The sequence below is a fragment of the Vulpes vulpes genome, chromosome 3, assembly GCF_048418805.1.
Source record: "Vulpes vulpes isolate BD-2025 chromosome 3, VulVul3, whole genome shotgun sequence".
Lineage (NCBI taxonomy): Eukaryota > Metazoa > Chordata > Mammalia > Carnivora > Canidae > Vulpes > Vulpes vulpes.
Window position 1 is genome coordinate 6873777 of NC_132782.1, and position 22377 is coordinate 6896153.

Genomic DNA, 22377 nt, shown 5'->3' on the forward strand with positions numbered 1-22377 from the left:
TTTCAATCCAGTTTGGGTATCTGTGGAGTCCTTTTTCAATCCAGGCAGTCAACGTGTCAAACAATATTATATTCTCCTTCACCCCAAACCCGAATCCATGCCCCCACCATCCTGCTGACTGCCCTAGTAGCATGCTCCTTAATTTTTTTCTAATTACATGAGAAAGCAAGCCTTTAATATGTTATGTGAATTTTCAAAACTTTATGTAGTATCCTGGTTAATTCCCTAACAAAAAGTGGATGGCAATGGGTCCCTTATCACTCAATGTGCGAGACACACCTAAACTTCTTTTAAAAACTGTCTCCACAGAAGGTGTGTGCCAGGTGCTTCTTTATCTGGATGGCATAAAGGGGTTAAGTCAATTCCAGATTCTCAAATCCATGGTGCCATGGTACAGAACAATGGACCCTCTAGCATTTGAAATATCTTTTGTAACTTTAATGATATTATAAAAAAGAAATCAGGTCCGGGAAACTCACTCGTTCTACAGAGACCTAAAGAAATTCACAAAATGCAGGAGATTGGCCCACTGCCAGCATCTCTGAACCTGTGTACCGTTCCTTCCCTACAGATGAAGTAGAAAGAGATCATTTTTCCTAGCCAATTTACAGTACCAAGTCTCCTAAGGAGGCCTCTGAACAGTGCTCATTATCAATCCACAGGAAAGTGGCATTCAGAGTGCAGTGTTGACACGTCGGATGGGCCAATCTATACCCAGTCCAGTTTTGACTAAATGCAGTGTAGTCTTCAAAAACGGTGGATATTTCATAGACTATGCTGCTTAATATCAACGGCACTGAGCCGATGTCTAGGTAAGTGCTCTTAGGGCTGCTTTAAATAAGGCCTCTGCATTTGTAACAGGTTGTTAAAATAGGCCTCTTTCTAACCTTGTTTCAGCAGAAGCCACAAAACAATGGTTGGCACTCCCACATTCCAGAGTGAGAAACCAGACCACCTAAAGAGAGCCGGCTGAGAACTGGTTTGGGATGCTTAGCTGACCACCCACCTCCGCTGTCTTTGAGAGACTGGAGAGGCTGAGAGTGCACATGTATGTGGAGAGAAATGCTGATGTGTTCTGAGGCTCACCATGTGGGTTGCTCCCCTATCATTGCCAGTCAAGCCAGAGGTGCTTGAACACACTACTCAGGAGGCTTGCTCTGTGTTCCATGGAGCTCAGTGGATACAATGGATGGATGTCTGATTTTAGCCTGAGGAATCTAACAGGTCAAAGGCTGGCTGAAGGGGACTCTAAGTGTGGGTGGTAAGCACCTGCTCACCCATAGACAGTTGCCAAACATAGATCATGTGTGGGCCATGCAAGGTAGAATTAGCACAGGGTTGTGTTAAATCCTTCCAAGAAGGCTGCTTGGAAGGGCAAGGAGGTCCCAGAAGAAAAGGGCTGAAGACAGACCCTTAAGTTTTCAGGAAATGAGGTATATATTCCTGTGGTTTCAAGGAGCCACAGGAGAAAGATCATTTAGGGGTGGTGGTGGTGTAAGAGATCTCTGAAAAATCTCTGAAGAATTCCATGAAGGAAAGCAGCAACCCTCTGGCCAGAGAAATCAATACTAGATTACACCACTGTCAGGTCAAGAAACTTTCCAATCCTATACCAGTGTTCCAAGGGGGGAGCGGTTAGAAATCACAGCTATTCAGCTGATGGAAAAGCAAGAAAAACATTTGGGAAAGAGCAAAGAAACTGATGAAGCTCCCATCCCACTGTAGGCTTATTATGACTTAGAGCAGACCTAAGCTGGAAGAAGGGGGAAGCTTCAATGTGATATTCAAAATGTCATAAAAAACCGGGGTGCCTGGGTAGGTCACTAGGGTTAAGCAGCTGACTCCTGACTTTGGCTCAGGTCATTAACTCTGGGTCCTGGGATCAAGCCCCACATCTAGCTTCACACTCAGCAGGGAGTCTGCTTGAGATTCTCTCTCTCCCTCTGTCTCTCCCCACACACTCCCTCTCTCAAATAAATCAATCTTAAAAAAATTTTTTTCACCAAAAACAAACAAAAAAAAACTATCAGGACTGGATGTTTAAATTACAGGCATCACATATGTAACATCAGTAACTGTTGGGCTGGCAGGATCAAGGGGGATCGGGAGGCACCAAAAAAATGGCGGTGGACCCTCCACCTTGTGGCCCCCACCTCAGAACTTTCCCATCACCAGCAGACCGCCTGAGGACATGTCATCAGGGAGAGACTGGACCTATGCAGGAAACTGTACTTTACCCAGACCCCATATAAGGGCATGGCAATTATTGCCCCAGGCTGATTCTACCAGTAATATGCCTAATACCTATCACCCCCTGCACAGACATCCAACCCTTTCCTCCTCCCCTCTTAAAAAGCCCACTTGTCCTCCCCTTCATGGACTTCCCCAGCCTGAGACTTCCCCGCTCTCTCCCTTCCCTGTGGGCCGTGGAACCTCACCTGAGAGCACGTCCCATTAAAAGCCTGTTTGGACCAACTTTTGCCTGGCCTCTCTATTCTATTTCACTACCGATCGGATTAAATCTGATAGTAATGTGTTCTTAAAAATGAGACATCCAGCATCAAAATGTTAACCAGGATCCTATTCCACATTATTTCAAATACGAAAAAAGCATAATGTATTACACATTAATCACCACCACCAATTTCCTAAAACGTAATTAAATACTTATTTTCTTGCAATTTCCTACAATGTGACTTGTTTTATTGGGATATAAAGTTTTAAAACATTGCTTCCCGATCACCAACTAATCAATATGGTTGTTAGCAGACAACTGCTGTGTAAGCTGTGGTTTCTTTCAGCACCAGTGACATCCAAGTCACATACCCCTCTTCCTGACTCTCAGCAGTTTTTAAAACCTCTACATGTGATTCTGACATTTTACAAACTGTATTTAGAATGTAACTTGAGACTCCCTATATAACATCTTGTTTAAAATCCTGCATTGAGGTTGGTATGAGTACATATAGAAATGGCTGAAAATGTGTTGAAAGATAATTACATTCCATGAAGTGTGGATATGAAAAATCAAGAGGCATTTCACTGAAAAAAAAAAAAATTAATCAGAAAGACCGGAAAGGAAGGGACTTTTTAAGATAATGACAGTGGCCAGCAAAGTCATGGGACCCGCCTTGGATTTTATCCATGAGAGGAGGAAGCAGGAACTTCACAGAATACAGGAAATAGACAAAGTAGAGGGAAAAAATAGAGCTGTTTTCTGATTGTACCTTGAAAGTCCTGCTGGTAAAATGTATGGTGACCCACTGTTTACAGAGGCAGATTAAACATGCTGTAAATCATTACACAAGTAAAGTACAGTCACAATTAAATATATTTAAAACCTTCATGATCCCAGTCTTCCAACAATGCCACAGGGAATTACTCTATATAATGGACAGATAATCTGAAAATCGTGGTGCTTAATATTTCTAAAATAGTTTCTATTTATTTTAACTTCTTATTCTGGAGTTTAAGAAAAATCTCAAATATGTCCAACTCAGTTCAAAGCTTTGAAAATATCAAAAGTCAAAGACTACTTGAGAAAACTGATCCTTTTCACTAATTCCCGAAATCTTTATGTATGTTGATTCTTTGAGTCAAGGTAAATTTCTATTGTGGTAGCTACACACACGTCCTACAGGAGCCTCAAGGTCTTAGCAGGTAACTTATCTCTTTAGCAGAGTCCTTTAATTTCCATAAATCCATAAATCCTCTTTCCTTAAGGAAATGTGAATGCTCCTGAGGGAATGATCACATGCTACTATTCAGAAGTAGCAGAGGTGACAAAATTACTTTCCTTTGTGCTTCAAGAAGACAGAGAATATAAAATTATTGATCTTTTGAAAAGAATACAACAAAATATCAAACTCTTGAGTATCAGGCTTCGAAATATTTTCCATAGCAATTCGAGAACCACAAATGGGAAAAAAAATGCACATAATTATATGAGTATCTTAGGAAGTGACCATGGGTACTAGGGGTAACGTAACCTGAGTTTACATTTGGGCAGTAAAAAGACCAGGGCATAAACCCTGCTTCAACACCATTCTTCTTATAGAATGCTAAAAGTTCATCAGAAACAAGCCCAGAATAAAGCCATTGTAGAACTACTAAAGACTACATTTATATCCCATAAATAGCCAGTGTCTAAAAATGTCTGACTTTTGTAGAGATTCAAAATAGCATCTGTAGCTTCCACCTGTCCTAAAACTATTACTGAGGATGGAGAGGCCCAGTATAGGGGTCTAGAAGTAACCAAGGTTGGCTTCGATGGAGAGGTAATGCCAATGCTGACAGGCAAAGCACCATCCCAGGCTTCAGAACCGATGCCAGGGACCAGGGAAGTGACTACTGGCTCTCGACTCACCTTTGCCATTTGAGCTTGAACCCCACTAGCCTTCAGGGCAGACACAGCTTTCTGAGCGGCTGCAGGACTGTCAAAGTCGACAAAGCCATAACCTGAAATGTAAAACATACTTTGTTATTAAGCCATTATTTTGTGATAATGTAAAGAGCAAACGAATGACTGGTTCACCAGTGTGTGTAGCAGAAACGAAAACCCTGATGTCCTGACAGGTGTCTGGCATTACCAGTTGCATTGCAGCCTCCTTCTCAGGCTGTCTGTCCCTGTCATCTCTCCTGAGCTAGATAGATTTCCCTTCAAAGTAAAAAACAACCCCCACCCCCAACCCCAGTTTTCCCTTCCTCTCAGGTGTCATACTGGGAAAAAAAAAAAAAAAAAAAAAGACATCTAAGATAACCAAAGTTAAAAAAAAAAAGGAAAATATCTACTTCAGAGAAATAGCATTTTTAATGATTTGATGAGAAAGATGGAGCAATCATATGGAACTTATCAAATAACGGAAAAAAATATTTAATCCACAGACTAAAATTTATTTTTCAAATAAATTAAGTATAACCATTAACTACAACAAATATAATTGCAGTTTTAGTACTTGATTAAAAATATGATTATTTATTTACTTAAAATATACCTCGTGATCCTCCTTCAAATAAAGGAGTTAAAATGCCTCTAGATAGCCAAAAGAGCTGTTTCAGCAGTTCATGCCCTAATGTCTAAAAACAAAACATAAAAACAAATAAATAACCTCCAAAAGAGGCTCTGGTTTTATTTATTCATAGCTTCATAAACATTTTTAACAAGCTGGTCAGGTAATCTCTGGCCACAATAAGTCAAAAGCAGGAAACTAAAGGAAAAAAGGTGTCAGGGTAAGGGCAGGGCTGCTACAAGACACCTAGCAGCAAAATCAGCAGCAAAAACTAGCAACGAGCAATGAAAGAGGAAAATTATACAAAGAACAGGACTTTAGCAGCATAAAAGCAACAGGCCCATGAATTTCACACAATCCAGGGAGTATCACTGTATTAAAAATGGGCAATCGCTGATTTTTCACTGTGATCACTCTTAAGCTATTGAGAAAAGGTTAAATTATATTTAACATACTGTTTAAAAGATCAGGGTACCAGGCAAAAATACCAACAGAGATGTTATTGGAACTCAAACCTATTATAAAATAAGCTTTAAATAAATAAGAATATTTTGGAAAACAAAAGCACTGTTTGAAGCCTGCACAGAAGGGTTAGTCCTATCATTTATTTCTAGATACTGTAAAGGTAGAGTACTTTCGACAGTAAAGTATTAGTGTTAAACCAGACAAGCATACACATCAACAAGGCCAAACACAGAGCTTGGAAAAGGTTCAAAGGTCAGTTTGCAGTATTAGTACCAAAAATATGGTCTGGTAACAAAACATGTTGTAATGAAACAGAATAACCATCAATTATGGAAACAGATTCAGTAGAGATGAGTTACAGCTGAAAGAAGCAGCAGCTTCCTTTTCTTACTTGGAATTGAACTGAAACAAAGCTTAATTTGATTTAGACAGTGGAGAAATAGCTAGATTGGAAAGAAAAAGAAGAGCTGGCTCAGGTAAAAGCAGAGAATGCTGCTCAACTGACACATCAGAAATTAGGTTAAACATATTTTGGGTGTTTCAGAAACCTGTAAGTTAATGCTAATTACGCCTCCCTCTACGGGGGTACACACGCGCACAAACGCACATGCACACTCCCTCTCCCTTTCTCTCTCTCTCTACTTATTTTATCACCACATACAGCTTAGCAGGCCATAAATGGATACCCAACTACAATAAAATGATGTCACTCCCACTGATGGATAATTGAGTGTGCCCCCCCCCAATTCTGTTGCTGTCAATAAATTATAAGAAACAGAAAATCGCGATTTTGATGTAATTGTGGTTGAAATTATTTCCAGTTACTATTAGTATTCCTTCTGTTATTTTCATATTAGGGAAAATCTATAATGGTTGCATTTTAGTTGTTTACATCCTTTTCTGGCCTTTTCTAACCATACAGCTGTATCATAAATATTTGGTGGAAACAAATATACAGGCATACAACCGTGTGCTCTTTTGTTTTCTCTATTATATTACTTTCTTTTTTTTTTTAAGATTTTATTTACCTTAAACACACACACACACACACACACAGAGAAAGAGAGAGAGAGACAGGCAGAGACACAGGCAGAGGGAGAAGCAGGCTCCACGCAGGGAGCCCGACGTGGGACTCGATCCCGGGACTCCAGGATCACGCCCTGGGCCAAAGGCAGGCACTAAACCGCTGAGCCACCCAGGGATGCCCCTATTATATTACTCTCAAGTAAATATAAGAATATATAAATTTGAGTTACAGGCTCTACAGGTTTCATTATATAAATATGTATAAAGATATTTTTGAAGGTGGGATTCACTAAGTAAAACTGCATCTTCTCACTGCATCCACAGGAGGACACTCCTCAGGTCTCAGGACCAGGTATAATAACAGCACTCCTGCTTCTTGGATTTTCCTCTACATTGTCATGACTAAACCACAGGGATAGCTATGTTTTTTATGTTTGCTTTGGCCATTAGGAAGACAGGCCATTTCTGTAGTAACCTGAGGTGTCCTGCTCTTACTTCTATCGTGCCATTTTTCAGATTTATCCTCACCCGTTTTAACTCCGCACGAGTGTATGTGCATGTGTCATATTGCGTGCATGTGTTCTAGTCTTGTATGTAACTCCGTAAGCAATAATAAATTAATCAATCAGTGTCACAACTGAACTGCCATGTATACCAGTGTTAGAAAGCATTTAAATACCTTAAGTTGGCTGACACCTGACAAAAATTGAAATGCAGAAAAGCAACTGACTTGCGAATTTTCAAATTTAATAACTAAGGTACATGTTATTCACAGCAATGTTTCCTTCAGTATAATTTTCTTTCTTGAATAGAGGCTCCAAAATATGCTTTGTGACAAAAAATGTTCTGTGACCTCTAAGGTCTCTAATTTTCAGGAATAAAAATCTTTGATATGGTCAGCCCCCCAAAATTAGTATTTAACACAAGAACTTTGTTTACGTGAATACCCTATAATCTCATGCATTATCTATATTCATCCATCCATTCACCTATCTATCTTCTCAAGTTATCAATGACTAACATGTTGTCTTTAGTATGAGGTATGCTGTGTTATTTCTTCTCATTTGTCTTAAAATTACCTTCTTTGAGGAGCTCTCTCATTCTGCTTCCGGGGTTTTACAAACCCATTTTACTCACTTGGCCCCCTCACTCACCCACCCACCCACTCACCACATATGCTGACGCCTGTCTATTCCTGAGAGCCTCTGTGAGACGAAGAGCCCTTACAAGGTTCCTATCGTCGCCCTCACACAAGGCAACATCTGCTGGGACTCACTTTAAGAGAGAGTCTCCAGGAGATGTGCTGTATGGAAAATCAGTTCTGAATTATTCCTCACCTTATTTTGAAAGCCCCACAAATGTCTCCTCGTATCTTTGAACACTCTCCAACCTTTAAGGCTTTGTATTATAATATGTCTGACTTAGCAGGAGTAGTTTTTACTTACACCTTTTCTACACTGTGTTGGGCATTTTGTGGAATTTTAGTTTCTAGGGAAGAGGCTCTCATTGGAGCAGAGTATATGACAGGGAGGAGTATTCAGTGCAGGGGTGTCCTGAGGAATTCAGCTAGGAGTCCTCTGAGTCCTCTTCCTCACTCAACTGGGGCAGCTTTGCTAATTTTTAACCCACTGATCCGCTCTGTAAAATTCTTTTCTGCTGGGGGCGGGGTGGGAGGAAAGGTTGGGTAAAGCCATAAAACCACTTGTCTACTGTGATTTCTCTCTCAGTTTGAAACAAATGTTTGAGATCAGCTTCCTGTTTTATGCCTGCAAGAGTCCATTTTTCTTTATAAAACTGAGAGATTTTTTGTGTGTGTGTCCCTGCTTTCCTGAATCATTTACAAATATGTGAAATAACACTAACCTTGGCAACTAAATATAAACATTTCAGTCTACAATTTGACTCTCTCTCATTTAATTCATTTAAAATATTTATCGAGTCCCTCTCTACATAAAGCACTGCTTTATTCCCTGTCCCAAGGCAAAACTGTCTTAATGTACCACGTTGCTCAAACAGGGGCTTAGATATTGGCCACAATAGCTCCTTTAAATATAGGAGCTTTGAAGAAGACACAAATACAATGAACCACTTCAAGTCTAGATTAAAGGAAATGGCTGGCTTCTAAGGCAAGGCCTTGCCATACGGTTCATTTACATTCTTTGCCTTTCTCAGACTGTGCTAAGCCAAAGCCATCACCACTACTTGAAAAAGTGGGGTCTAATTAATGAGGAGATTTGCCTTCTCTGCCTATTCCTGTCAACCTTATTTCAATTCATGGGGTCAGTAGTTAGATTCAAAGTCAGCTGACTCCATTCTTCCCCTTTCCTAGAAATCACATGCCCATTGTTAAGATGCTGGATCATTAAAAGTCAGAACCAGGGAGCATCAGTGATGCCTACAGTAGACGCCTCCTCTTCCAGCTCATGGAGCTGGATTAGCTCATCCTAATTACATGGAAAACTGAAGGTCAGTGCATCAAATTAATGCAGCAGCATATTTCAAAGGGGCGTATGACCTCCCCTCCCTATTACAATTTGGTCAGTGAAAATGGTTCTCTCCTCCCCGCTGCCAATATTGTCAACAGGCATTCAGCACAGAACAATTGGGAGTATTGAAACATGTAATTAAGTACTGCTTAAAACTACTCTATTCTAATTAATAGAGCCAATTTGCACAATATGAAATCTTTTCAGTTCTTTGGTACAGTCCAATGGTCTTCAGTAAGCAGCTCTAATCTCCTCAGGCTCAGGAAAGAAAAGCTATTTTCTAACTCTACTTCCCTCGTAAAGTAGGGGCTAAATGCCAACCGGTATCCTGCATGTTAGCTCCACTGGCGTCAGAGCCGCGATTCTGGCAAACTGTTAGCTGCTGTAGGGTTTTCAGCCAAAACTCGACCAGGGACAAACGTAAAGGGATATGCTGACATTGTGCAAGCAGAAACTAGGTGACATGGAAGACTTGGTTTTTCATAAAATAGAAGTAGCGGTTTTGAAACCAAAGATCAGGTTTACAGTTCCATCATTTTCCTAAAGATAGGATTTAGTCAATTATTATCCAAGGGAATATACCTTTGCATTTGTTTGTTGTCTTATCCAAAATTGCCTTCGTGGAGACTATTTTCCCATATCTAAAAGATAAAAAGAATACAACAGGAGAAGTTAGAATCAAGGAACCCTATTAACCCCTAGGTCCAGAGAATACACATACTTTTCAAGTACCTGCAAACTTTAAAGTACAAAATTCTACACTTAGGGGACAGAAAATGTGAATTCTACACTCTAAGCTAAAAGAAAGGGGGAATTGCTAGGCTTCCTATTTGAATCTTTGGATGACAGTCTGATGTTGAACTTTGAGGAATCAGGTACTTACCTGACAATCTTGGGACCAAAAAAAAAAAAAAAAAAACCAACACAACTTTTTTTTAAAAAGGAATATGAGCTCTAGAAGAAGTTCCTACTAGTAACATTATAAGAATACAAAACCAAGTGCAAGGCTACAAAATTATTAAAGTATTATGATCCACACAGTGTCTATAAACTGGTAAGAGAGGAAAAGCTGTCTGCATTGTATCTATTCATCTTGGTTGTACAGAAAGCCCTGCATGGCTCCAGATCATCACAGGAGGGTGTGTGCCTGTGCACGTACATGTTTAATAAGTCTGATGGTATATTTAGAACAGGTTTTTTTTTTTTAACCTAAAATTCTGAGGACTATGTAAATAAATACATAAAAACATATAATTAATACCTCTTTCAACTCAGTAATAATAGCTATACAGTACATACACTAATGTGTGTGTGCATGCGTGTGCAATGACATTAACAATTAAGAATATAAAACCATGAACCAGGGATTAAGCTTTAATTCTATGAGGGTCTATATAAGTGTGTTTCAATTCCTTAAGGTACAACAGACGTTGGGTGAAGAAAGGAAAAAAAATCCAGAATATTAAACTTAAAGCACTACTACTAAGTGTCAGTACAGCTTAAATACACGTCCTAGTCCCTACACCCTTTCACAGTGACCACACCACAATGTGAAGCATTGCTATCTATGTTTGTCTTCAAAAAACTAGGAAAAAACCTATAAAAAAGTTTTTAAAAATCATTGGGACTTTGAGAAATGCACATAACTTATATCACATATCTGCGGCCTATGTCCTCATTTATACAGTCAATTTCCCAATTTTACTTTCCTACGTATTATTTTAAATTTCATGTTTTCTTTAATATTACTTTCTCATGATTGATCTTGAGGGCTAAAGAAGTCTTAAAAGTTTAGGAAATGAAAACATTTGTGCAGCATTTTAAACCATTTTGAATATTGTAGGTTTCTGGTTTATGCGTTGAGCAAGCCGAAATATATTTATCTAGAAGAAACAAATGGCTTGAACCACCTCTTTCCCCCCTGTTAATTTTCACTCTGTATAATCACGTAATCAGGCGATCACTAACCAGGCATGAAAGTAAAGATAATTTAAGGTTCAAATGACAATTATATCCAAGAGGCATAATGCTGCACAAACACCTTCAATTCCCTGTGAGATTCAAGTATTTATAACAACATTAACACAGGCCACTATGCTTACCCAAGAAAGGGTAGTGATTTTTGAAAATCTGAAAACCAGAGAAATTAGTGATTTAAAGACCACCTTTTTTAGGAGGCATTTCTCTATGTAGTTATTTACAGGCTTGGTATTTACCAGCACTCTCTCCTCTGCAAAAGTACTGGCTGAAAATGCTTTTCGACTGCATTCCTGTGTCATACCTTTCCCAAAGTACAGAAGAAAGTTAGTATGACTCCAATTTAGGATAAGGGGATTGAGAGTCACAGAGATTAAGAGCCTTGGCTTGAGGTCATGGAGTTCAGCATCTTTTGTAAACCTAATAGAAGAAAGGAAACTTAGGGAAGGTCAGGGGCTGGCCTTCTACCCTTTTGGTCTTGCTCACCACACTAATGATGGGAGAGGAAGGCAGATGTGGGAAGCAGGAAGAGAGGAAGGGCTCCTGGAAGCACTGGTATGCATTCTGTGCCACTGTCCTCGGGTTTCTGTTCTCTCTGGTCTCTCCGCTGCTTTGACATTACTCCTCACCTCCACGCCTATGTAACCCACGCCGCCTCCGCTCTGAACTTGCTCCCCAGATCTCATTATAGCTTTCTGGGCACTCTTTCCTGGCTTCTGTGCCCAGTCAGCCTCCTCTTCTCCCTCCTTCAAGTACTCTGTCTCAACCCTTCCTTTTCCTAGGACATCTGTCCAGTGCTATGGGGTTATTTAAAGCATCTTCTCCGATGGTGCCTGTTTCTCCTTCCTGAGTTGGTTTTGTTGCTTTGTTATTCCCCCTTCCCCACCAAACTTCAGTTTTTGTCTCTTTCCAACTTAAATATCTTCGTATGTTATTAAGGTACTCAAATATCTCATTCTATGTCACCGCATGCCCACTATTTTCTAAATCCCACCCCCAAAGAACCCCAAACGCATCATCACCGCCTTTTCTTCCTTCAGGAGCAGTGTTCACTCCTGACCCCTCACCTGGCTGGAGGGGCTCAAGATACCATCAGCTACCTCTTCTGGGCAGTCTCTGCCATGGTTCTAATGTTCACCCTTCCCCTTCACTATGTCTAGATCCAAGCAAAAGCTACATACTAGTTCTTGCCTCGTCTCCAGCTTCTGGTGCTCCCAACCCTGTGTGATGCTTTAATTTACCTTAACCATCACTTTAAACACGTCTCTCCTCCCATCATTATTCCATTCTACCCATGCTTGAACTTGAAGAACTTGTTCAAACATTATCTCTTCTATGAAACCATCCCTAATCTCCTCATCCAAATCCATTGTGATTTTATAAGAGACCAAAAAAGGGATTATATTTACTCAGTTCCTACTTATGTTCTAGGCACTGCGCCAGGGACTTTGTATGCATGATCTTATTTAATTAACTTTGCAACAATTTTAGGAGGTAGGTGCTATTATTCCCATTTTTGCAAACGGGAAAGTGAAAGCTCGTATAAATTGTAAGCCTAAGATCTCTCCTAAAACCCTAAAGCTTACACCATTCTGTCTAAATTCTCCCTGCAATTTATTCATGAAATAATTCTGAGAAACAATGTTTCCTTTATACACTGAGGGTATGAAAGGGAAAGAACCAAGTGGGAGACCTCTTCTTAACAAGGTAGGGGAGTAGACTGACTTTTCAAGCCAAAGCAAAGGGTTTGTTTGTATTAAACACAAGACATAAACATGTGGTTCCTGGCTGAAAGAGGTCTGGGGGGTGCGTGGGAGAAGAGAGATTTCTGAAATTTATCAGTTTTACTTTCTATTGCGGTTTTCATCATGATTTGTGGGTTAAACCTGAAAGACCGTGACTTCTCAGAAAGGCAGAAAGCAGTTTCCACTCACTCTGTGGAGCTCTTCTGTATCGGCCTCCCTGTCCTCCAGTGGGTCAGGAGGATGCCTATAAAGAGATAGCTGAGGGGGACTGAAGGGCTTACCTCTCGTCAACATCCTTATTTCTGGGCTGTCTACTCAGTGACCCCTCCCATAGCACCAGAGGTTTATTATTAAAATAACTGAACTGGGGTGCCCGGGTGGCTCAGTCAATTAAAAGGCTGCCTTTGGCTCAGGTCATGATCTCAGGTCCTGGGACTGAACGCAGCAGCTTCGGGTTCTCTGTTCAGCAGGGAGTCTGCTTCTCACTCACTCTCTCTCTCTCTCTCCCTCCGGCTTGTGCTCTCTCTCTCTCAAATAAATAAATAAAATCTTTAAGAAAAAATAACTGAACTGGAAGATGTCCTACTTTCAATCCCTCAGGCCCTGGCTACGGTAGCTTCTCAGTGGGGGTTTCGGTCACCATGTGTGGGAGTGGAGTAAAGAACAAGCAGTTCTGATGACACAAGAAAAGATCTACAACATGGAGAGGAGCTGTCTATCAAATGGCACCTCAAGGAACAGGCAAAGACGCAGCAGCCTTCAGAGTAGTCACCATTTCCCACTCCTAGTTCTATTTACAGTAAGATTTGATATAATATGGAGGAGCAAGGGGGTGGAGGGTAGAGGGCATCACAGATGAGTAACATTTAGTCTGGTTCTACTGATGATCATCAGTACCTGCAAGAGTAACAGACATCTGAGTAAAAATTCATAAAGCAAAACCAGATACTCATCACCCCTTATTCCAATACGCAGTTTAATTTGTTCTAAATAATCATTAAGTAACAGGGGCATGGTTGGGAAAAACAGGCCTCCTACTGACAGAATTTACACTCTACCAACACCGAAGAGAAGAGAGCAAGCCACAGAATTTTATGGGAAAAAAATGTGAGTATGAAGATTCCTTGGGTTTTCCAGCTTCAAAGTTAACAAGGCTCAGACCATAGGCCTGGCTGCCCAGAATACAATATTCTTTGCTAAGATAGATAATCCACTCCAGACGAAGCAAAAGGATAAAGAGTAATTAAGAGATGTGACTACAGAATCACTAGAATTTCAAAGGGAGAGGATAACAAGTAAAGTCTCACATTTAACTACTGGCCCAAGTGAACTTGCCTGATAAAACCTTCTGCTTAGAATCTAACAAAATTTCTTCTGTTTATATCATAGTTTTATTCATTTCTCCCCCATTTCCACTTAGATTTCTTTCATCTTCTGAAATATAAAATCTAAGTAAATTTTAGTCTGTAGGTAGTAAATAAAACTTAATTTTCTTCCCCGGCCCCATCACATCATCCCTCTTAAACTCTACCTTATTAATTTACCTTAATTACAAAAGAGATGTGCACTTGTAATTAGAAGACACAGAAAAGTAAGTTGAAATATTAAAATCACCTGAAATTTCGGATATGAATGTTAAGACACGATGGTGCCTATCCTTAGACTTTGTCAATGTGCATATACACACTGAACACACACGTGTGCAACCTATGTATGTGCATGCAGAAGCGCGCATGCGTGCACACACACGCATATGCTCCCGTACCAGCCAACTTAGAGCTTTTGACCATTCCCAGTTAGAAGCCCAGGAAAGTGAAGTCCAATCCACCCACCACCAACAGATGGCGACAATGGTTGATAAGTTATTTTAGCATTGGTCATTCCAGTAGTAAATTCATTTAAGCACCATGGGATAATTTGCAGTGTTTGTGTTAGTTTTGAAAGATTTTATGAACATTATTAAACCTGAAAAAGCAACGTGTGTGTGGAAAACAACAGTAAGAAAAAGCATATACTTACAATGTAAACAAAAAAAAGATTTTACGTTTGACAGAGGGCAGGATATTGCTCATGCATATAAGATGACTGGTTTTGTTTGTTTTAATTGCTGAGCTGCCTGTGAAGGACAACTAGGGACTCATGACATGTCCTCTGAGATTCTGTGCTTGTGCAGAGGACAATCATCAGCGAGAAGCAAGGAGGAGGGACAGGGAACTGAAATGACTTCTGGATATATCAATACTGGACAATATGAGCTAGTGACTTAATTCAGGAGAATAATAAAAGTAATAGTTTACATCTATATAGCTTTTATTTTATGCCAGGCCCTATTCTAAGTGATTTAGGTCAATTATTTTCATCATAGCCACCACCTTTGGAGTAGGTAAGATATTATTCCCACTTTGGAGATGTGAAACGTGGTGGTGGTGGTGGTGGTGGTGGTGGTGGTGGTGGTGGGGATCTAGTAAAGGCTGCACAGCCAGTAAGTGGCAAAGATGGGAGGCAGGAAGTCTGCTTTGGACAACCGTGCTGATAGCTGCAGAAACTGGTCACCAACCACAGGCTCAAAGCAATTGCTACTAGAATCTGCACGCGCCAAGTGAGTGAGGGGATGAGGGCAGACTCTATTTGCAAAGGTCTCCAGGACAGATGCTAATAACATCCAGAAGGGAGTTACTGAACTTCCTGGGTAGAGACAACATGGTTCTATTTGGAAATAGATGTCCAAAAGAGCATGCATATGTATAATATATACATACATAATCTATATAAATATATAATTAACTGGGGAGGAGGCACGGCTGGCTTTAAAGCTTAAAAGGAGGAACTCATGTATTAGGTGGGAATGGATTTGAGGACTGTAAGCCAAAACTCCTCATTATTTTGGACTTGTGGGGAAAAGAAAAAAATGCACACACAAGCACACACATACACACACAGATGATACTGTGTATGCCATCATCCACCTTGCTCCTTTTGCTGCTTTACTTTTTCACTGGTCTCCCAGGAGAACAAAGTATTAAATTGCACTCATTTTGCTAATAGAAAAGTTTGCTGGAGAACAAAATAAAAAAAAATAGGGGTCACTTGCCCCTGTTAATTCCGAATCCTCACAACTCTGAATAATTCACCTGGGCTGGCTTTCTTTCTTTACTTGGTACAGAAAAGTGGTAGGCATTTGAAGATGAGACACACACACGTGACATTTTAAAATTAGGCAATCAATATCAAACTTTGTAAGACTTTTACCTGGTTAGCACAGATTTTAAATGTTTCTCTAAGACTCTTCTAAGATATAAAAATATGAAAGGTATAGAAAGCTACTCCACATTTTAGCTGTTTTCAGCTTAACTCCTAGCATTTGTTAACAGTCTGTTCCTTCTACTTGTGTGCTGTGGCTGGGTGTGCCCTTGTGAAGAAATGATTTCTGGTACATGGGATAGAATGGAAAGGCTTCTCTAATGCAGCTGAAATTAGAGCCGAGGTTTGAAGGAGGCAAAATGCTTGGCAGGAAAAGCTGCACAGCCCTTAAGGTCAAGAACAAACCTAGGGGGAAGGTGAATGGAGCAAAGGAAAGACAAGTTAACAGTTGAGAAGGAGATCAGACCAAGAAATCAAAGCACAAATATTTACAGCATGTCTTTGGCATGCCCTTCACCACACCAGGCCTAAGAAAAACATACATGATGTCATTCCTGTCATCAAAGGAGGGGGAGAGATAATCTTTGGGGGGGAACGTAAAGAATTTTTAATCTTAAAAAATAAGAATACTGAGGCCTGACCTGATGAATGCTAAATAAAGGAGACATAAACATAGGATGAAGGTCAAGTTCAGCAGGACAGACAGAAATTAGGTGGGCTATGGAGGACAATAAACAGAAAGACCTGTCTCACACAACCTGTGTTGGGGAATAAAGGAAGTTGAGTTTGAAAAAGTCTGATAGGGTGTTGAGTTCCAGGAAAAGGAGTCAGGGAACAGAACGTGGCTGGAGGTTTTGCAACTGCACACAGTGATATGATGAAAACAAGATTTTGGCAACATTAATGAGAACCTTGCACAGCTAGGAGTAGCAGAGAGAGAGGGGCTACATTTTATTTTACTGGATTTATTTATTTTTTGCTCTTGGTACTCAAGCAGTAATAGTCAAGTTCAAGAAATTAAAACGGAGGGAAGAGGACAGTTAGGAGATGCCTGGGAAAGTTCTCAAGGACAGAAAAGTTTGAAGACAGAGGACTTCTTAGAATTAGCCTTAAACGCTTAACTTGGCATCTGAGAAAAAATATCCATGGTGTTGGAGCTATGGAAAGCCAGTGGCTTACTCCTGTGAATGCAGAGAAGATGGAGAAAAGGAGCCACGCCAGCTCCCTTTCCTGCAGGGAGTTTCAGCCCCAGTCCCAGACCTAGAGCCTGAGGATGAGAGATGATTTAGCAGAAGCTTAGGCCATGCTCAAGGAGTCTATCCTGCCCACTGGACTGGTTCTCCCACAGCATGTAAACTGATGGAGAATAAATTACAGAATCTTTGGGACAATGCATCACACTTTTCAAGAGAAAAGAGGTACTTCGACATATCTGATTTTTCGTAACACTGGGATTTTAAGATAAACACGCCCTTTCAAACTACAAATAAAATCAGTCATTTGCACCCAGATTTTGAGATTTATATCCTCTTCTGACTAAATTTAGAGCCATGCTTGCTAATCTGCCCTCTCAACATTCCTGGGTGGCACAGCTAATCTATTATAATTGCTATACAAAAGTAACAATTGATGCTATTTATTGCATATATAGCTTGAACTAAATAATTCATAGAGAATGAACATAAAACTACCTCATTAGAAATGGCTAAGATGCATTTTTGCCATATTCTATGAAAAAATTATACCTCTCTTCTAAATAAAAAGCACACAATAAAGCATTTGATTTATTACACAGATTTGCTATTGCAGTTTAGTATCGAGTCTATTATGATGTGCAATCGAGGTAAAGTAGCTTTACACTATTTTATGGTCTTTTAAGAGCACATAGCACACAAAGAGCCATTTACATTATCTTATGACAATGTTTTTTGCCACAAGTCACTGTACTACAGCACTTAGGGATGCAGTCACAGATGGCCAGACCCAGATTAGTGATCCCAAGTACTAATAAGTCAGAGGAAAATAATACTCGCTGAAATTGGAACCCAGAATTTTGCAAGCAAAACATAGATTGTCTATCATAAAAAAGAATCCCTAAAAGTCACGAACAGTGATTAATGTCTAACTTTTAAAACAAAGGTACCTTGATTATAGAAAGTGGTGTCTTATTTCTGAATTGAATTTATGAACTGAGAAGTGATAGAGCAATTTTAAAATTCTCTTCTTTCCCCACCAAAACTGTATTTTCTTCTCTTTGACAATCTCACCTTCATGTTTACATAGCATTTCACTTTACCTGTGTCATAGGAAGACAATGTTATACTAGCAAGAAGACAGAGTTGCAACCAGAGAGGCCTATGCTCAAGCATTCCTTTGGCCAATGACCAGTTCTGCAACTCTGGTATAGTAGTTGTCTGGCCTTGATATCTCCATCACGAAGTGGCATGACCTAACCTCACAGGATCACTGTCAAGGGGCTGGCACACTGTTCAACACATAACAGATACTCAGTAACTAATAAATGTTATCATTTTCTCCCAAGCCCTCCAAATCATGATACTCCTAATTCTTACCACCTGAGAGCACTAAGCTAAACTATCTCTTTACCTTAATTTTGACAAGGTCCTAAGGTGTAGACCTACCATTTTTATGGTTACTTTTCAGCACGGTTATTTGCATAATGTAACCACTCAATATACAATTGGCTGAATGAATGAAATATAAACACGTAATATTTTTTCTCCCTTGCAATGTTTGGTGTGGGGATTGGAGGGAGGTTGGCAGTAGTAGGGAGAAGGGAAATACTACATTTTGCCTTGGAAAATGAACATGGCCTTGTATTTTATCCCAATTTGGCTTATAAAAACACCAAGGAGGGAACCCAGGTAATTTAACAGTTTAACATGGAAGTAAAAAATTAGTACCAGAAAGAAAACTGTAAAAGATTAGGGAGGAAAACCCCAAAAACCTAACACAATTTTTGTTCTTAGACTGTTCCACATGTATCTCTAAATCTGTTGCTCTTTTTAAAAGAAATCAAAAGTAGAAATCTTTTAAACACACACACACACACACACAATGTATCAAACAAGTATGTTAGAGTCTATAGAAACTGAGTGCATTAAACTCCAACACTGAAAACCATTAATGACTGCTTCTTTCAAAATAAGAACAGCGTGACAGAGAGTAAAAGTAAACATGCTCTCTGAAGCAAAACAGAGTTATCTGAAACTATTAAAACAGAGTGCACTAGTTACCTAGAAATTTCTTTTGATTCTGACACACGCAAAAAAAAGGCAGAAGTCAAATTGGACATTTCCTAGAATGAACACTAATATTGGCTTTGATCCAAAACACAGCACCAGTGTATTGATTTTCATATGTAGTCAGTCCCTCCTTCTCTAACGTAATAAATCCTAACTGCCCCATGACCTTGAAAAGCCAGTCTGAGGAACAGACTGAAAAGGAAAATGGTATCTCTTTTACTCATTTTAGTTCTCAGAAATCTGTGGATACAATATAAGTGCATCACTAGTAAAAAAAAAACAAATGATAATAATAATACTCTTGGACAATATAAGCAAGAGAATGCTAACATAGCGTGCCAGCACAGTTGATGTTTCTAAACTTAGATATTTCATTCAAGTGTCACTTGTGACCAAGGTCAGAGCTCTAAGAGTGGATCTGATGGAAAAGGCACATTGGTTTCTTCCACACTGGTTTTCCTATTGGTTTGCTTCTGAACAAGACTGTCCTGAGATCCTACAGATGAAGATAAGCAATCATTCCAGAGACAGAGTAGTATGGTTCTCAAAGTTTATAATCTCAAAATTTAAGAAAATCAGAGGGGGATCATCTGTATGTGAAAGAATGGAGCTAAAGAGAACCCAAAGCTGTAAGTTATTTTAGTATCAGTTTCACAAAATTACCATATCCCCAAACGAAGGTAATATACCCTCACTCTCAAGAGAGCTGGAATTCACTGCATTTTCTAGAAGATGTTCTTTCTCATTCTCCTTTGCAAGCAAGGGGGCTGTGAATGAAGACTGGGACTGTTTACATCACTTCATAAGAATTTTCCAATCTTGGTTTTTTTGAGAAATCTTGCACAAAGGGAGAGGTGCTAATGGAAAGGGAAAATGTCATTCACCTTCTCTAAAAGAACAAAAAACTAGATTCAAGAAATGAAGGCTAATGCTTATCCGAAGCAAAATTCCAGAGTGGATTAGTAAACAGAAGGTTAGAGCGACTCGTGAAAAGAACAAGTGCCAGGAAAGTCCTAGAGCAAGTCATGCACATTAACGTTTTGTTCTTTCTATTTCGGGGGGTGCCAAGAAAGATAGGGTTACTTGGGAATGCTACACAGTATATTTTGATTTGAGCTAAATGCAAGTCATTATTTGCTCATGGACTACATGAGGACATCTGGGAAGAGAAATTCAGTTTGGATGAGTGGGTAGCTGGTTAAACAAGTGTCTGAGCTGACGTCTGTTGGTCAATGATCACAGCACTTAGGGAAGGCTCTAGTGTTGTGCCACAAAACTCTGTTCTTAGTGGCACTTTTTCAGTACTTAAACAACTGCACAAATCAGGTACCTAACAGCACACATATTACACATGTACATGTTCCAAAACTAGAAGGCAGGGCGAGGGGGGCTGTGGTTGTAAGATGTCAAAATTTGTATTATGAAATTGTTTCAGGGGCGCCTGTGTGGCTCATTTGAGTGAGCATCCACCTTCAGCTCAGGTCATGACTGCAGAATTCCAGGATCTCCAGGATCCAGCTCTGCATCACAGTCCCTGCTCAGTGGGGAGTCTGCTTCTTTCTCTCCCTCTGACCACCCCCCAGCCCCTGCCATGTTGTCTCTCACTCAAATAAATAAATAAAATCTAAAAGAAAGAGAAAGAGAGAACGAAAGAACGAAAGAAAGAAAAGAAAAGAAAAGAAAAGAAAAGAAAGAAAGAAAGAAAGAAAGAAAGAAAGAAAGAAAGAAAGGGAAACTGTTTCAGTAGGCTAGAATGAATTCTTGGCAAAGCCAATACTATAATATTTAACAGGGAAAAATAAGTCATATCTAAGTTCCAAGGTGGGGAAAATCAACTGTAGAAATTTAGGTAAAGTTTCAGCTTATTCACATGAAAATATCCTTTTTTTCGTTTTGTTTTTAAAATTAGGAACAAATTCAAGTTCTCTGAATAAAACAGACTTAGGTTGCACTAAGAAAAACACATGATCTGATCATAGTAAGAAATTATGGTTTTGGGCCTCTTTGGTTGCCATTTCCCAGCAACTACCATTATGGGTTGAACTGTGTCCCTCCAAAAGATGTCAAAGTCCTAAACTCCAGTACCTGTGAATGTGCTCTTATTTGGAAACAAGGTCTTTGCAGATATAATTAAGTCAAGAGGAAGTCATTATTAGGGCAGGCCCTCATCCAATGTGACAGGTGTCTACATCTACATCTACAGACACAGAAAGGATGCTGTATGGTGACGTGAGGGACACAGCTACAAGCCAGAACACTAAGGTTTGGTGGCAAGCCACCAGAAGCTAGGAAAAGGCAGGGAGGGAATCTTCCCTACAGGTTTCAGAGAGACCATGGCTCTGCTGACACCTTAATTTTGGACTTTTAGCTTCTAAATCTGAAATAATAATTTTGTTATTATCAGCCACCCAAGGGGCACCTGGGTGGCTCAGTCCGTCAAACATGCAGCTCCCAGTTTGAGCTCAGGTCACGGGATGGAGCCCCCACAAGGGTCTCTGCGCTTGGTGGGGAGTCTGCCTGAGGTTCTCCCTCTTATTCTCCCTTTGCCCCTCCCCCAACTCCTGGGCTCATGCTCTCTCTTTCTCACAAATAAATAAATCTTAAAAAAAAAAAAAAAAAAAGGCCACCCAGTTTGTGGTCCTTTTGTAACAGCAGCCCAAGCAAACTCCTAGAACTCCAGCTTGCCTATCCCTATACAAGTCCCTGTGCCCGCTCTGCTCCATCTCAAGTTCCTGACCCTTAAGATATTACTTCGCTTGGGACATTCAGTGTCATTCTGCAAGACTCAGTTTAACGGTGCTCTCCAGCAGCAAGCCTCTCTGACCTTCCTCAGGAAGCTGATGCTGCGTCTGCACTGCGTCCACGGCAGTGTGCCCTTATTGCGTCTCGGAGTGGCAGTCAGCACACTGCTGCATCATCTGTGTCCCCATTAGATGTGTGCCTCTGGGACTGCTTTCCTTTCCAGGCCCCAGAATTGTCAAGAGTCAAAATTCAGGAGAAAGGAGTAGGGAAATAAATAAACGAGTAAAAATGCGTGCTTTCATTGAGTGCTTTCTCCATTGAATGTATTTGTTCTAAACATCTCCTTTTACCTAGTCTGAGCACTTTCAGAGTGAGAGCACTGTAGACAAATGTCCAGAAATCACATCTTCCAAGACAGGAATAGTGGAAGGCCTTACAGATGCTTACCGGGAAAGGGAAACTATATATAAAGAAGGCCTTTCTAAAAATGAATGTGGAGAGCCTGCCACCACTGGCAGTG

At 40.1% G+C, this 22377-nt stretch overlaps 1 protein-coding gene across 14 annotated transcripts in view; it reads right to left on the bottom strand.

The window, feature by feature from the left end:
• The window catches only part of RBMS1 (RNA binding motif single stranded interacting protein 1), a 213492-nt gene that overhangs the window by 35194 nt on the left and 155921 nt on the right, over positions 1-22377 (bottom strand). For all 14 annotated transcript variants that reach the window (XM_025994181.2, XM_025994180.2, XM_025994178.2 and 11 more), the window contains exons 3-4: positions 9569-9627; positions 4367-4458 (exon numbers count right to left, since the gene is read on the bottom strand). In XM_025994181.2, the coding sequence (XP_025849966.1) occupies positions 4367-4458; positions 9569-9627 (151 nt within the window). The remainder of the gene's footprint in view (positions 1-4366; positions 4459-9568; positions 9628-22377) is intronic.